Consider the following 14,070-nt stretch of genomic DNA (forward strand, 5'->3'; position numbering starts at 1 on the left):
AATTCCTTCAGGCTTTTGCAGTTTTCAGTTCTGCTCAGTAAAAATGGCGTTCCTCCAGGGTTCAGTCTCAGATCCATTACATTTCTTATGTTTTTTTTGTTTTGTTTTTAAATCTCAGATTCACATGCATTGATTTAAAACACAAGTTCTCATAGTTTGCTTTTCTAGGAAACTGAGAATTAACAAAATTATTTGTATTCTGAGTAACGTGAGACATATTTATGTTTCAGATTTTACTTTCTTCATTTGGCAGAATTGCCTTTTAAGTTGCATAAAGGGTAAAAAAAGGAGTAATTTAACTTAATTAAGTTGGTTTGGCTTCATTTTACACAAAGCTATTGAGTTCTGCTTTATTGGACTGAGATCAGGAAAATAAAAACATTCTAGTTATATTTAATTTGAGCCTCTATTTATTGTTGCTGCTTGTTTGGAAGAAAAATGCCTTGAACTGAATAAAATGGATTGGGTTCAGTTAACAGGGACTTTGTTTGTTGCCAGCAATCCTGCAGAAAATTCACCAGCTAGCCAAGAAAAACTTCTTCAGTCCCTGGACAGGAAAACATAAAAATGTTGCTGATGCACAGCCCATTAACTCTCTTAATCTAAAGATGTTTTAAAGGATTTGCGTTCAGAATGATTTAAAGGATTTCCCTGCTATCCAAAATTGAAAGCTTTTCTTTTTGTGACCATATGCTGCTGATGTCCAGCACCTGCTCAAACAACCCGAATCGTTTCTGCTGAGCTTTAAACACTTTCCAGCTCCGGAGGCCGGAGGCAACTTTTAATCTCACCTTTGCACAGGTTAAACTCTGGCCACTGCTCAGGTGTTCTCGCGTGTTTGTGCTTCGGCTTCGGCACCAAAGGGAGCGACGCCAGCTTTTAATCCACAGCAAACAGATGGCGGCCAGAAGACCGCAGAGGTACACCTGGCTGACGAACGGTGCATTCACCGAATATAAATAAAAAGAAAGACAGGAAAAAGAGCGGCGGAGACGATAACGACTCCGGGTGTTAATCTTTACTGCTCACTGGAGGCGACAACTAAAAATCAGGACAACAAAGTCAGAGTTTGTTTTTGTTTCACCTCCAAAATAAGTATCAGCCAGACACGTTTACTGCAGTGTTCATGCTTTGATTTTAATGCCTTTAGATCCAGTCCAACAGTTTAATAATGTCATAACTTTGGAAATTCTTCAGCATTTTCACAAAATAAGACGTGGTCACCTCAGATTAAAAGACTTTCTGATGGCAGAAAGTGTTTGAATTGATCCAGTTATTCTGTTAATCAGGCAGATTAAATGAGTTTTCTCAGAGTTTCAGTCAGGCGGTTAATCAGCCATCAGAGGGAGGAGCTGCCATGTTGGTTTCCAGTCTACTGCTGCACTTTCTCACTGGCATAACCAGGGTTGCTGATGGATTCCTGGTCGCTGATTTTCCCAAATTACTGACACAAAAAGCTCAAACCGGGACAAAGAAGAAATGTTTTGTTTTCTTACTTTGTGGGTTTTTAAATGATTGTGTCAGCAGTTGGTTCTCGGGAATATGAAAAAGAGGCTGATTGAGTGAAATGACCTGAAATGTCCCAGGGAATCTTTTACTTATATGTATATTTTTGACATTAGTTTGTCAAAACAGAAAGTATATTAAAGAGAAAGTATATTAAAGTTGTAAATGTTGAGGTTCCTTATTTCTGCTTTACATTCTACAGCACTGTGATGAAGTTCTCTGATGGGTTTTATCTGTAATCTTCTGTCCCATTTAAATATGCCAGATTATAAAAATATACCAAGTAAAAGCAAGATTCAGCTCTAATTTCATTTAATAATAGTAAAACTTGGCCAAAATCAACCTGGCCTTATATGAAAAAGTCCAACTTTTTCAGAACAATGTGTGCAATGATTATTATTTACATGTTTCTCCCATAACTTCTCTCTGACCTTTTGACATTTTTATGCAATGTCAAGAAAAATGTTTATTAAAAAATGGCAGCAGGTATTTGAGTGTTTTTTTTACTGGATTTCCTGTTGGTTCTCTGGAGTCACGATTCCAGCTCTAAGTGGAATTAAGTTGCATTAAAGTCCTTCATTAGCGTTTCACCTGCACCTCTTCATCTGCTCTTTATGCATGCATCAGAGTACCAACCTTTCTCAGAAACGGTGGCAGTGAAGGACTTGGCATTCCTAATGAGACTGCAGCTGGAATCACAACATCAAGCTGCAGGTCTGCAGCTCTGGCTCAGTATAATGATATAGTAATATTTTTATCACAGTTAAGCTTCATTAGTTTTCATAAGTTGGTGATAATTGGAGAGTAATTTACAGTCTGAGCTTCTGAGGTAAATTAGATGGTGTTTCGGCTGAATGAGGAAAAATGTTTAATTTAGAAGTTAAATTTAACATAGCATGTGAGAACCTTGTTATAGATGTGACTGTTATTGTTGGTTGTCATATAAAGTACCTTCTAAGACTAATAACCTTTTGGCAAAATGAAAGTTTGAGTCACAAAAAGCTGATTGTTAACTGGCTGAACAGTAACTATCCCCAAAAAACGCTGCCAACTAGATTTACCTCTGCAAACACGTCCAAGCCTCCTGACTGGAAGATGAGTAAAATGATATTCATGCAATGAATTTATTGGCCATCGATGTTAGAAGACACATTCAATAGTCGTGGAAAAGATGTTAGTCTAAGAAAGGTCAAATTATTAGCGGAGAAAACATTTAAGGAGATTTCAGAAACTGCTCAAATTAGGTTGAAAACTGTCCAACACAACTAAAAACTGGAAGGAAAGAGGGGAACCATTGTCTTATGAGAAACTTTGTGATCAATAATCAATTTCCTCCTCCTAAATCTGATGGATGGAAATCTGTAAAGATGTAAAAATTCACATTTTTAGCCACCAGATGTTTCTAACGCTCATGATAGGAGTTACGGTTTTCTACACTGTGACTGAGGCTCGAACTTTAAAAACAACTGCGCTAGAAAAGGCAGGAATCTCCATGGCAACCAGTGACCGGAATCTGTAGTTCTTCTGGAACAGTCTTGCTGGTGGTCCGCGGGCGCCCCTAGTGGTGCGCAGGGTACTGCATGTAAACGACCGTTTATTTGCCTCTATGACGTCATCTCAAAGCGCGACGCCACAGCTAGCTTACCAAAGGATTGCGTTTAAAAATATTAATGGATAAATGGCTTAAACCGAGTCACTCAAAATAAACCCTGAAGATGGAAAGAAACCAACAGCAGGAATATTTATTTGACCAGAGGAAGCTGCGTCATTCCTGCTTATTGAAACTCAGTTGGTGACTGCTAACAGCTATTGTTATTTTTATTTAATTAAAAATTATTTAATTGGCAAATAAATACCTTAGGTAAACACAATCGATAGAAATGGGTGGATAATTTTTATATTTAATAGTTCAGAAGAGAATTTTTATTTCTGCCAAATCAAATCAAGTCTATTTTTCTTTAATTGTGTTTCTAAATTACAAATAGCCCTAAAATGTTATTAATGCACAAAACCATTGGAAATAAAGAACAACTTATTTTTTTGTTTCCATGTACTTCACATCATTTGAAATCTTAGCATCCATATTTAAAGTTGGTGGTTCTGAGTGTTTGTTGAATGTGGAACATGAAGAAATCTGATGTTCCATCATTTTGATCTGACATCTTCTGGTTTCCTTTGTGCTTTAAATAAAACCACACAGTGAGTTCTCTAGATGTTTTCTGACTGAAGTTCCTGCTCTGGATTCTAAAACCGCTGGGATGCTTCATAAATAACAAGCTGCTCCCACAGAGACATCAGCCTGAATAATCCATACGGCTTTTGTTGCTGCTCTTCCTGCGCAGGCTGAGGTTAAGTGGCAACATTACAAGGGTGGAGAGCTTTCCTGCTGCTTGTTCATGAAATTCCTCTCAGCTCCAGCATCCATTAAGCATCTGAGGCCATCATTAGTGTCAGTGTGTGTTTTACAAGCTGGACTCAGCCCTGGGTGTGTGTGTGTGTGTGTGTGTTTCAGGTGCATCGTGTACCACCTGGAGACCAGGATGAGGAAGGATGTGTGCTTCGGGGTGATAGCGCTGACCTGGGTGCTGAGCGCCGTCCTGGCCAGCCCCATGGCCATCTTCAGAGAGTACGGCTCGTTTGTGCTGGACCCCGGCCACACCTTACAGGTAGCTTTACCTTACAGGTAGCCTTACTTTACAGGTAGCTTTACCTTACAGGTAGCCTTACTTTACAGGTAGCTTTACCTTACAGGTAGCTTTACCTTACAGGTAGCTTTACCTTACAGGTAGCTTTACCTTACAGGTAGCTTTACCTTACAAAAGAAAATTTTTCCACATCAATTTATTTTAATAAAACAGTTAAGAAACTGTAACAAAAACTGCGGCTGTGTGTCTGTTTTTGGTTAAAACATGTTTGTTCTTCATTCAGTGGATAGAAAATCCAGAAATTTTACTCAGGTAAGAGTAGAAATACTTCATAATAAAATGACTCAAGTAAAAGAAAAAGGTTCAGCGTAGTAAAAATACTCCTAAAAGGTTTTTTTTCCCCAAAAAAGTTACTGTAGTAAATGTAATTGAGTAAATGTAACTAGTTACTACCCAACTCTGCCAGTGATTCCTCTCTCTCTCTCTCTCTCTCTCACACACACACACACACACACACACACACGCACACACACACACCCCTAAGCAGCAAACAAACCTGTGCTTTGATCCTGCGGCTCCTTTTCTTCCTCCGTTTCTCCTTTTCTGACTTTTCTCCTCCCAGATTCTTCTCTTCTCCCAGCTGCTGCCTCTTTCACTCTCGCTTTTATCTTTTTTACTGTGGATTTCTGCACTTAGTGTAATTCCTCCACCTGGATGCTGCACAGCTTCACTTTTTCACGTTTTCCTTTCATCTTTCTAAAAAAAAAAAGAACTGCCGTGTGTCACTTTCCACATGAAAGGTTGAAATATTTAACGATCGTAGCAGATGTACAGAGCGGCTAGATTAGGAATAAGAATCATTTTGGTGGTTTTTATCAAGAATTCATTTCTGTATATTCTCCTGCCAAACAGACGGACATTCCTGCAGTCTTTGGTTTTCATCTACAGTTATTGACACTTTTTGAAGGTCTTTTATGCTTTTAATACTCAGTTATTTGTCAAAATTGTCTCTGCTGGTTTTCCCTGAAACAAAGTGACAAAGTTCAGGGACTCAAGTCTGTTAGGCTTGGAAGGAACTTTGAAACTTTGTCATGTTTTTAAGTATTTTTTACCACAAGTACACAAACGTTCACCAAAGATTTAAAAAATCTAGAATGATCTCAAATCAAGCGTCTTGCTTCTCCAGACTTTCCTGCAGATTATTGATAATTTTCCTGTAAACCTGAACTGAACGTGTGGTTCTGTTTCCTCACAGTTCTGTCGGGAGAAGTGGCCCGGTAAAGGTACGGACGGTACGCTCTACAGCATCTCCATGCTGATCCTGCAGTACTTCCTGCCGCTGTCCATCATCTCCTTCGCCTACGCCCGCATCTGGTCCAAACTGCGCGGCCACGTCAGCCCGGCGGAGAGCGGCGTCAGCAGCAGCGCCAGCTCCGAGCGACACCGCCGCCGCCGCAAAACCACCAAGATGCTGGTGACCATGGTGGTGGTGTTCGCCGTCTGCTGGCTGCCCATCCACGCCTTCCAGCTGGCCACCGACATCGACAGCTCCGTGCTGGACATGCGCGACTACCGCCTGCTCTACACCATATTCCACGTCATCGCCATGTGCTCCACCTTCGCCAACCCGCTGCTGTACGGCTGGATGAACCGCAACTACCGCGCCGCCTTCCTCGCCGTATTCAAGTGTCGCAGAGACCGCGGGCGGGGCGGCCGCTTGGACAGCATCCACCCCGTCGGCGGAGGGGCAGCCGGCGCAGCGAGGGCGAAGAAGATCGTCCTGGAGACGCAAGACCCGGTCTCCACGCACCTGAACGCCACCGACGTGTGACGACCGCTCACTGGAAGACGGAGAAAAGACGGACGGAGACGATGGAGGGAGTTCCTCGGGGGATTAAAAGTTTTTATTAGCCGGAAACAGAGGAGGACATGGAAATGGTGGAGGATTAGAGGGAGAGTGACAGAAGAACAGCGAGAGAATGAATGACTCAGAGTGGTGGAACAACTGAAGCGGCGTCTCTTTGAAGACGTGACCTCGACATGATGGAGAACTCCCAAACGAGGAGGAGGAGGAGGAGGAAGAGGCATCGGTTCAAGTCAAATTCATCTCCATCAGACAAGTTCATGAGTGAAACAGTTCAGCTTGGTGATGCAGTCTGGGAACAGGGCTGAACTCTGCATGTGAAGCATTCATTAAACCTCCAGTGGCTTATTAAAGTCCCGCAGCAATCAGGCTGCTTCCCGCCGCAGGAGAAACACGCAGCCTCTGCGTCTGATACGGGAAGGCAGGTCAAATTTAGACGGATTACGTTGAGAGAAGGGTTTTGTTTTTTAGACGGAGGAGGAGAAACAAAATGTTTGTGTGATTAAGATAAATGGGTTTAAAATAAAATGAGCTGGAAAGGATCCCTGCTTTCTGCCAACACATGAATGTTCAACCAGACTGAGGCTTACGTGGCTCATCCAGTCACAACTTCATTGTTTTTCATAAAATGTTCTGCTAATTTCTGCTGTAAATTTGTGATTCGGTCCGGCTTGTTGAAGAAACGTGAGCGCCGGAGTGTTTTTTATTATTTCCAGTTTTTGAAAATGTTTGTGTTTTTAGTGCAGAGCTGATTCATATGCATGGCTGGCCGACCTTGACGTTACCGAGACACAGGCAGCTGGAAGAGGGACAGGAAATAAAACTTCTCTTGATCTCACAGGATCATTTCTGTCGATTTTCAGTTATTTTTTCGACTTCCTGTTTTGATCCTGTTGTTAACATTCAGGTGAGGCAGAGGAACAACATTTTAACATTTTTTGTTTTTTTTCCTAAAAGATCCAGATGGTTGGACAATATTAACCTCCTGCGTTTTCTGCAGCTTATTGAGATTTTTCCCCGTTGTATCGATCAAGAACTCCTGATTTGTAACATTTCAAAATAATGTCATCAGTTTTCTATTTATTCCAAAAAATTATTAAAATGATTAAATTATTATTAATTATTAAAGTCGGGATGTGTAAGGCATCTTAAAATAGATTAGTTTATTTTTAATGTGGTGACACATTCTAGCACTGAAACATTGAGAAAAGTCCCTTTAAAAGAGAACCAGGCCCGCAGCATTACACATCCTCCTCCCTGCTAAGCAGTGGCTATGAACACCAGTTAAATCAAATTAGTTTTTTGTTTCAAACCTGACGTGTTTTTTGCAAATATTCCACCAGTTAAAGTTTATAACTTGGCAGAAATTACGCCCACAAGATCAAGTAAAATAAATTATTTCAGAAAATAATGACACAAATATGTAAATAATTTCCCAAACATTTTTTTTTAAACACCATAAAGTATTAAAATAATAGCAAAATATTTTTCTCGATCTTGACCCTCTTAATATCTACAACCCCAAATAAATTATTGCAAAAAATAAAATAAAAAAACCTTAATATCAAGATTGGTGATTATGAAAAAGTGACGCCTAAATATTAATGAATGTGACCTTCATTCGTTGTTCAGACGAGACATCAGAGGAATTTTAATGGGTTTGAATCGGACCTGATGATGATGATGGTGATGTTTTCCTTAATAATCTTCATCATTGCTGCACACAAAACCACAGCTTCCTGCCTGAGTTTTAATTTCTAAACGGTGCTCGCTCCATCGTTCAAAATGTAATCAACAAATGGATTTAATTATGAGTTGAAACGTTAATGGCTCCATTAGTCATGGATGGATAAAACATAAAAACATGAAGGAGTGAAATCAGTGATTCAGATGATAAACTAATCAGAAACAAAAGAGGGAAATAAAAGAAAAGTTCAGTTCAGGGGACCAGAACAAAAAAAAAAAAAATCTGAATCGAATTATTTTCCTGAACTCATCTTTTCATTTTCACTCCTTTGTGTTTTACAAATTATTCTTATGGAAAGTAAAGAGTCTTCTTGGCTGAAATAATTACATTGTACCACAAAGTGCTTTAGTTTAAAATTTACTTTAAATAAAATAAAATAAAATGTAATTTTTTTTGATTTAATGAAAGAAAAAGTTTTAAATTTTTTTGCTCATTTTTAGTTCCTTGAGCCTTTGATGTTAAACCTTTGTCTTTATTAAGATGTTGTTTTTATTGAATCCTTTAAAGCACAATTTCACAAAAAAGAGGAAACCCTGTGATTACATGAATATTTACTATGAATATTATAAATAAAAATAATTTCAAGACTGCCAAAGCATTTACTTATACTCTATGTAATGTTGAGATGATTCATTACTGCAAAAATGCAAAAAAATAATATTTCCCAGATCTAAAGAATAAATCTAAAAAATCTCATCAACCATTTATAGAAATAATTATGCTTGGATATTTTGTTTCATCTGTCCTAAATGTCGCCAAAATGTCAAAAGTTAAGGAAAGCAGCAACTATAAGTTGGCGATATTAACTTAAAATTGTATCACAATATTTTGTAATATCATGATAATGATAAAAACTATTTATTACGTATTTTTAGTCTTTTTTAAGTAACTGCATGGCTGTGACTGCATGATACGGCAACCAACAAGTTTAAATAAAACATTTTAAACAGGCTTCCTAAGGACACCAAACTGCACAAAATGACTGAATTTAACATATTTTCAGATTTATTGATACCATCATCAGACAAATATTGTAGAAAATAACAATCTTTTACTTTTACTATAATAGTAAAGATACAATAAATTCCCATCTCCAGCAGAGACATTTAGTGTTCAACAGAAATAACATTTTATCTGATGAATGTTCACATTGGGGTTATTTGAAAATAAAATCTGAGTTGACAGAAATCTGAAAACTTTATTAATTAAAGCTTCTAAAAGGTTAAAGTCCTGAAATCTGGTTTAAAGTTTGCCTGTTGTGTCTGTAAGCAGGAGAATTTGGTCAGAATCGTCTTTATTTATGTTTACATTTTTAGAATTTACTGAAGTTAAGATAAAAATCCTTTTATCCTTTTAGCGATAAAACTGACTTGTAAAGCTAACCTGATGCAGGTAATTGGGTCCATATTAACACGTTAACCACGTTTCTCTTCTTTCTTCTATGCTTTTTGTATAAAAACATTTACGGTGGCTCTGAAGGGTCAAGAAAACGCAAGAGCTGCAACAGAAGTGATGCTAAAACAAAAGTTAGCATCACCGTGGTCGTGACTTTTGGCTGTTGTTTCATTGTGGCTTTTGTATTTTGTTGACCCTTCTGGGCCACCGTAAATAATGCAGTACATTTAATTATTGTAGTTTTATTTTATGTTGCTATAATAAATATCCTCTCCTTTTTGTTGTTCGTAGAAAGGCTTATAAACCTTCTTTTGGATCAGCGTGAAGGACTGGAAGTCCAACTTTTCTCATTTCTTTTTTATTCCTGGTTTCGCTCTTGTTTTTAAAGTGAAACGTTTCATCTTGTCTCTGCAGATGTGAAATATTCTGAGGTTTGTGACAGGACGACCCCAGATGCTGCTTGACCTTCTACCAGACGTGAATGTAAACCGCTTTGTAACATGGCTGTAATGTTGTAGAGTTCATTATAGTAACGTTGTGTGTAAATATGAACTGTGTGAGCGACTGTAACCAAGCACAACCTGTTGGCCTTTACTTGTGTCCAACAACAGATGTACTATTGTCAAGCACACTATCGTCTCCTGGCTCTTTCTTACTGGGTTTGGCTCTTTTATTCACATTTTCTGGAGTTACTGTAACTAAAGCTTGAGTTATATCACACCTTCCAAGACATCAAAATCAAGAAGAAAAATGAATGAAAAGCAGATATTTTACCAGAGTCCACCAATCTGAAGATTCTGAGTCGTTGGATGCTGGATCTGATTAAAATACGCTGTTTTTATTGATGGAAGATTAAAACACTTCGTTTCATCATCCGTGAGCCATAATCATCAAAATTAAAAGAAACAAAGGCTTGAAATATTAACAAACGAGTTTCGCTTTCTGAAAATAGTGACAAAAATGTATGATTTTTATCAGCAGGACTGGCTAAATTAATTTAGCATTCATTTTGACCTTAAAAAGACTTTAAAGCATTAAAAATTGAAATGCAATTAAATGCATTTTTCATACATTAAAAAAAAAAACATCCAGAAGGAACTTTTGTATTTACACGTTTCTGGTACGACGGTAAATCTGACGCACAAGTAACATCCATAAGCTGCGATGGACGACAAAACTGCGTTACTTGGCACACAGAGGGTTAATTTCTGCTTCGATCTGATTGGACACTTCGAAAGATTTTTATTGTGTTCAAGTTGTGCTAAAATGAGTTAGCTCATCAGTGAAGCATCTCGATGCTAAACATGTTGCAGCTAACGCTAATGTTAGCGTCTCCTGTCAACTTTTCTAATGGGTTGACCAGCTGCACCAATCTGATGGCTGAAGGACCAAAATGACAGATTAAAAACAACAAATATCTTTTGTCATTGAGCTCATGTGTAAATTTATTCAATAATTTAGCAGAAAAAAAGTGATTTGAATTAAAATTGTTGCTTGTTTTGTCACTATCTAGTTTTCCAGTTAGTGGTTTAACTAACTGGCATCATCAAGGGTCACATCTTAGAACTGGACTTCAATACTAACCATCAAGACAAGAAGCTTGGTGTGGAACCATTAGGAACCGTTAACGTTACTTTCTTTTGTAATGCAGACCTTGAAATATTCTCAGTTCTTTGAGTTCTTGACCTTCTTGACCCGCCATTAACGTCTTCACTCTGTCATAACTCAACCTTCACAGTTGGACACAAATTCTTCCACTTTTCTCCTCATTTCTGTCAAAAGCTGAAAGTCATTCAGAGCTGATGGAAATCAAAACCAGAAAACTGGACTGACTTTGATGAAGTTCAGCAGGAAGCGGCTTCCTGTGCCCTGAATTATTCTGCTGCAACTCTGAATGATTCTGGTCGTTAATCATAAAGTCTCTGTACTGAATAAAAATTATTCATCGAGGTGGAAAATATTTAATTAAAATTCATCTAAAGGACGCTTTTTTTAATGACTTGGAAGTTTAAGGATGATTACCCACAATGCACTGCTTCTTTTAGGGCTCTCTATGTAAATACATAAGCCAGAAAAAGTTCAAATGCATCTGCTGTGACAACCTGCTGCTTTAGTTTCTGATATTTTCCTCAAAACGAAACTTTTGTCCTTAAAGAAAAACATGAAGCATAAATGTTTTATTCAGTGAATATACAACAAACATTAGAAAGAAAAAACAGGTGTTGATCTACAAAATAAATAACTGAATAACAATAGAAAAATAAAATAACCAAACGAACAAGAAGGTATACATAAAAAAGTTTAACAAAGACAGTAGAATACAACAGAAATATCATTTATTTTATCAGTAAATGACAAATGAACCAGGATTTCTGGAGAAAAGTTCTTTGGACGGATGATTTGGACACCAGGGGAGAGAAGATGTTTTACATTCCTGATCTTCCACAAAGGCTCATTTTACCACAGTAATAATAATAATAATAATAATAGAATCTAATGTTTGTTTTATCATTCCTTGGAGTTCAGAAACCAAAATGTGACGAATCAGCCTGGATTTTGGTTCAGCGGTGAATCAAACTAAATATATTTTTCAGTTTCTTCTTCCTGGTAATCACTCTTAAGGATAATTTTGAAATGTTGGATTTTTTTTTTCCAACAAAAACGATCCTGGTTGTGTTAGCAGTTAGCATGTCTCCTCGCCTAAAGATGGGTTTTCTCCAGGTACTCTGGTTCCCAACGTTCATGTCAGGTTGTTTGAGTTGCTCTTTGGTGTGAGAGTTGATGTCAACTAGAATAAGAAATAATGGTCTCAACATTAAATTTGAATCTTTTGCAGCTCTGAAAATGTAAAACCCCCAAACCTCACTGAGTGCGTGAGACAGATGCAGAGTTTTTCCGTGGTTTCTGGTTGTTTTTCTGATCTGAAGTGTTCATTCTCAGCAGATCTTAATTAGGACGGATTAGTCCTCAGGCTTGGAGAACGAACTCTCTCTAGACGCCTTTCATGCAAACAGTGTTTGAGATCCAGTTCAGTTTGTTTTCCACCTGATGATGAAGGCAGATCCCAGAGCCTGTTTACATTTTAAACCCAGCAGAACCGCCTGGTTTCATTACATTCTCATCATTTAACACCGGAGGGTTTAATGGAGCCGGTTTTCTACACTTTCACACACTAACATTTATAATTGGTGTCTTAAATCAAGTTCATGAACTCACTGGGTTTATTTTAACTCAGCTGTTGAGCAGAGTGGCGAGAATAAAAGCTGCTGCTGTTCATTAAATCAGGTTAAATGTCTCCTATTTTTGTCTCTGATGATCAAATTCATTTGTATTTGCTAAATGCCAGTAGAAATGTTCTTTGTTGAATATTTATTTTTTGTTCTTGGCGTTCAGAAGCAGACTTTATTGTCCTCATGCTAATGGGAAGCTAATTTGGTGTAGCATTAGGGGCCAGTGTCAGTTTGGAAAACCTTCTTGTTCCCAGGATGTGGGTGAACAGCCATTCACTGAAAATAACCAATCAGGCGGTTTCCTGATCACCAGTTTGGTGGGTTTGAGGACTTTATGTTCTGCAGTGATTGCTGTTTGTCTGGTGACTCATCCCGTTATATATTCACTGCTCTCACACTGGAGCTAACAATAAACCATTAAGTCTCCTTTATCCATATGGAAATGTTCCTTAGAGCTAAAGCTTAAGCTTTTTCAGAAACAGGAAATGGAAATGAAATGGCCGAGCGAAAAATCTGCAACTCTGCACAGAGTTTTCATGGTGGGCGATGAAAACTGTGTGTAACTGCTGGTATGTTTGTGCAAATGTGACCTGCTCAAGTTTCTTTTTCTAAGTCAACTCTTAATTAACTAAGTATTTTTCTTTTTGTGAATAATTTTTCTGCCTGTGTGGAAATCGGCTACAAGTTGAAGCTCCAAAATGAAAAAAGAAACCAGTGTTGGAGCAGCTGATAGGTTCAGTCTCTGCCGCCTGCGGATTCTCCCACTCCAAACTTTTCCATTATCGCTTCAGCCTCAGTCTGTACGGGTATTGGCTCCTCTGGGAGGAGAAATAAACGGACAGACTCCTGCTTCAACAGGTGTGAAGCAGCAGCAGCAGCGAGGCATCGATTAAAACCTGCTGGAGGTGGAGAGCAGGAGGGCCAGTAACTGACAGGAACTGATGAACCAGGCAGGAAGAAGAGAAACAGACGTCTTTTTTCAGTCCAAACACGCCGGGTTGTTTTCAGCTGACGGGTTAATGGAGGAGCAGAGACCTGCGTCGCCCTGCGTGACCAAACACCAAAATCCAATTTCATTCTCTGCTATAATGACTGAAGCAGGTGGGAGTCACTTATAAGCTGCAGCTTTGGCTCTGCTGGTGTTTTAAGGTTCAGAATATGATAGCGCTGAGCTAATTTTCAAGGGTCCTTGTTTAAGCAGAAGCTGGGAGAAGAAACAGCTCAATTAATCTGGAGGAATGAAGGGAAAACTTTGACTTGGAAGTTTTTATCTGGGCTGGAAACAAACAGAAGATGTTATTAAACCATCTGAGGAAGATAAAACCATGTTTGAGTTTGAAATTCATGAATAATTAATGGCTGGACAAACAGAGACATGCATAAATCAATTGTCTGTTGATTTTATGCAACCTACCGACACAATGTGGTGCAAAACGGTATAGTTAAACTGCAATGATGCGTCGTTTTCAAGTCTTCCAGACCAAATGAGTCCAAACTTTCCACCTTTTCCTGCAATTAAAACTGAAAATCTTTTATTTTCTTTCTGCCACTTTTAGCTGGAAAAATAGATTTTTATAATCCATTCAACTTCCATCTGTCCTCCTCCAACTTTAGGCTTTCCTGTCTTCGTCTGAAGTGTCTAAGTTTTAGACAATAAAATAAAAAATAAAAACTTAAAATGTT

General features: G+C 38.3%; 1 protein-coding gene across 2 annotated transcripts in view; it reads left to right on the forward strand.

Moving 5' to 3' along the window:
* The window catches only part of LOC102226276 (neuropeptide Y receptor type 2-like), a 52,828-nt gene extending 43,040 nt beyond the window's left edge, over positions 1-9,788 (forward strand). For both annotated transcript variants that reach the window (XM_023345539.1, XM_005810758.3), the window contains exons 5-6: positions 4,019-4,172; positions 5,407-9,788. In XM_023345539.1, coding sequence (XP_023201307.1) covers positions 4,019-4,172; positions 5,407-5,982 — 730 coding nt within the window. In that variant the 3' untranslated portion in view covers positions 5,983-9,788. The remainder of the gene's footprint in view (positions 1-4,018; positions 4,173-5,406) is intronic.
* The last annotated feature ends 4,282 nt before the right edge of the window (positions 9,789-14,070 follow it).

The sequence above is a fragment of the Xiphophorus maculatus genome, chromosome 14, assembly GCF_002775205.1.
Source record: "Xiphophorus maculatus strain JP 163 A chromosome 14, X_maculatus-5.0-male, whole genome shotgun sequence".
NCBI lineage: Eukaryota > Metazoa > Chordata > Actinopteri > Cyprinodontiformes > Poeciliidae > Xiphophorus > Xiphophorus maculatus.